The 3,059-nt window shown below is 33.9% G+C and overlaps 1 protein-coding gene across 1 annotated transcript; it reads right to left on the bottom strand.

Moving 5' to 3' along the window:
• Window positions 1-229: 229 nt before the first annotated feature.
• LOC110869689 lies at window positions 230-880 on the bottom strand. Its single transcript, XM_022118922.2, has 3 exons — window positions 805-880; window positions 494-583; window positions 230-382 (listed from the first exon to the last, which is right to left on the bottom strand). The coding sequence occupies exons 1-3, from the start codon at window positions 865-867 to the stop codon at window positions 230-232; spliced, it is 306 nt and encodes a 101-aa protein (XP_021974614.1). The 5' UTR covers window positions 868-880.
• Between the last annotated feature and the right edge of the window lie 2,179 nt (window positions 881-3,059).

Genomic DNA, 3,059 nt, shown 5'->3' with positions numbered 1-3,059 from the left:
ATGATCAAGTACGAACATGTAAATTATATAATACGAACATGATTAAGTACTAAAGTATATTAGTTCAATCGAGATGTAAATTATAAGTGCAATAAAATAACACAAAACATAAACTTCAAATATAAAATAAACTTTATTATTCATGGGATAGTCTATATCAAACAAAAACAACTGAAAATGAAAAAAACATAAAAACACTTGATATATTTCATCTAAAATCTCTACTTTTTTATCCGTTTTTCTTGTTTGTGCTCGAATCAGTAGTATCATCTAATTCATCTTCTTTCTCATCGTCCTCAGAATCATCTAAATTTATAACCTCGACCCATTTCCATTCAGAGAGTCTCTTAGATCTTTTCTTTTGATTCTCATACTTCCGATCCTTAAAAAACAAAAAATTAATAAAAAAGTTAAAAAATGATTAAATAAATTTTAAAAAAGAACAAATATAGAATAAAAAAATTAAAAAAGATTAAATAAATTTTAAAATTACCTCTTCACTAAATTGACGTTGAAGCTTAGACTTGTATGGACTGAACATTGCACCATAAGAAATAATTTCAACACTATTATCACCATCATCCTACAATAAAACACCAAATAATAATATAATGAACTTGTTAATATGAAAGATTATAAGCGAAAATATTACTTAAAAACTAACAGAAGCTTGTTCGATAATTGGGGTGTTTAAATTGGTGTGTTGAATCTGAAAAATCAAATAAGTTAGTATTCACATAAAAGTAAATAAAAGAAAACAATTATTCATTATTGCGATATAACAAAACTTATCATAGAACCGACCTTAGATTTTTCAATATCGCATGCTTGTTTTTTCGCATCAAGTGAATTCAGAACTGGCTCCATATTTTAAATTTGTTTAGCAATAGAAATGTAGAATTGTGAGTGTTTGCTATGTATTTATAGTAGTCCATTAGGGTTTAGTTTTAGATTGGTCATCCATTTATTTAGGAAGTTTGTTGTGAGTTTTAAGTTTTTAAAATAAGATGCACATATCCTGTTTAGTTTGTTGTGGCATGTTTAATAGGAATTTTGTTGTGAGTTTTATCTATACTTACTATATTAAACATGCCACAATGAACTGACTCTGTACAAGTAAAATTAGGGAATATTTTAGTTTATTAATGTCGTTCAAAATAAAAAAACTTGGGTAAAAAACAAATGTTAATGTACGGTAGCTAGGTAATGGTCAAAGCTGGCTTGGGTAGAAAACAAATGTTGGCTTTAATCAATTGTACATTTATGCATCGGCTATTTGTACTTTATGAACGCACATCGAAACTAAAAAAGACAACTATCGAAACGTTTAAAAAAATGTGCCGATCGTCATGGTACCTTCGGATTTTTTTAAAACATTACGGTTGTAAGATATCGCAGGAATACATTAAAGAATTAAAGAGGGGGGAGGAGTGTAACTAATTACCCATAATTATGTTAAATGTCAAGGATTTAAATGTAATAGATTGAGGGACTAAAAAATAATTATGGTTTAAAAGATCACTTTACCCTCATTCTAGGGGTTTATTTATAAATAATGGGGGAAGAAGTTCTTAACTTTTGGGAATCCTTCCCTCATGTATTATAATATTGTATAGATTAATAATTAGTTGGTAATTGTTGATGGACCATATTACCCTTATTAGCTAATTAGGTTCCTCTTGGGTGTATATATAAGGAGATTATTAAAGAGTTTAAGGGTTACACAAGTTAGACAATTAAACAACCCTCATAACATCATTCACGGCTCTCTCTCCATAACCGAACCCTCCCTAGTTTCGGTTTCATCACCATCATAACTTTACACCCTAAGGAGGAACCAGATCATCCTGACAAGTATGTCGAACTCAATGGCTGCATCTCTGACTGGATTCTCTGCTGGCCTGTCTACTGTAACAGGTATGTTATTCATGTTTTCTATTATGTTTAAACAGAACTGATCAACAACAGGATCATTGTTTGTCCCTCCGTTCTTCCTATGTCCCTCTTATTGCCATGTTAAATAGGATGGTAGTTTTAGAATCTCACCACAGAGACTCATTTGGCAAACCCAACTATCACCTTCATTAACCATATCCAACAATCTGCTCTCTCTCTCTCTCTCTCTATCTCTAAGAATGAATATTGAATACCCCCAACCCAAACCCACCGCCCTCAACAACCACCGGAAAACACCGCTTTTCACTGACAAACACCACTATCCGTAACCCCATCACCACCATCCAACACCATCACCAAACATCCACACCACCACTCCCGTCAATCACCACACCACAACCACCACTCACCTCCACCCACATCACCAATGCTAACCACCACCCGGTCCACTCATCTGAACTGCAACCTTCCCCGTCACCCCTCCACCTATAACCACCAAATACCTTTATCGTACACCCCCACCCACAACTCCACAAACCCCTAACGATTGTCACCCCTGATCTGAAACCCATACTGATTCACAACCACCACAGCCCCTCTCCACCTTCAACCTTGTAAACCCTAGCTGCACCACCGTACCTCCATCATGTAACCACAAACAACTTCCACTGCACCACCACCACTGAAACCCACCAAGGGTGTACCCACCCCAAGGCATGGGTGGGCGGGCGCACCCCTTGAAAAAATAAATTTTAGTGTTAATTTTCGCCTGAAATTTCTACCGCATCCCTTAAAAATTTTCAACCGCCCCACTTAGAAAAAGTATTATGAATTTATAAAAAAAAAATTTGAACACTAATTATTATCGGTAGAGGATACCCTTGAAAAGATAAATTTTAGTATTAATTTTCGCCAGAAATTTCGACCGCATCCCTTGAAAATTTTCAACCACCCCACTTAGAAAAAGTATTATGAATTTATAAAAAAAAATTGAACACTAATTATTATCGGTAGAGGATCTTGTACATTAATCTAAAAGTGTGAGAAGGGTGGGAAATATTGTGGTGATGACAAATGTCCTAAATCTAAATTAATTGAAAAGGGTAAACAAGTAATTTTCTTATTGATTTAATTAATTGATAACCTTTCATAACGACCACCCT

Source organism: Helianthus annuus, chromosome 5 (assembly GCF_002127325.2).
Source record: "Helianthus annuus cultivar XRQ/B chromosome 5, HanXRQr2.0-SUNRISE, whole genome shotgun sequence".
In the NCBI taxonomy this organism is placed as follows: Eukaryota; Viridiplantae; Streptophyta; class Magnoliopsida; order Asterales; family Asteraceae; genus Helianthus; species Helianthus annuus.
Note: the sequence above shows the minus strand (reverse complement) of the source record. Positions and strands in the feature narration are given on the sequence as shown.

What these genes read in the sequence shown, in the direction of transcription:
- LOC110869689 (XM_022118922.2), bottom strand. Translation starts at nt 867, where the DNA reads ATGGAGCCAGTTCTGAATTCACTTGATGCGAAAAAACAAGCATGCGAT. An exon ending in GCGATATTGAAAAATCTAAG is followed by an intron (nt 584 to 804) that starts GTCGGTTCTATG and finishes GTTTTATTGTAG; the next exon opens with GATGATGGTGATAATAGTGT. An exon ending in AACGTCAATTTAGTGAAGAG is followed by an intron (nt 383 to 493) that starts GTAATTTTAAAA and finishes TTGTTTTTTAAG; the next exon opens with GATCGGAAGTATGAGAATCA.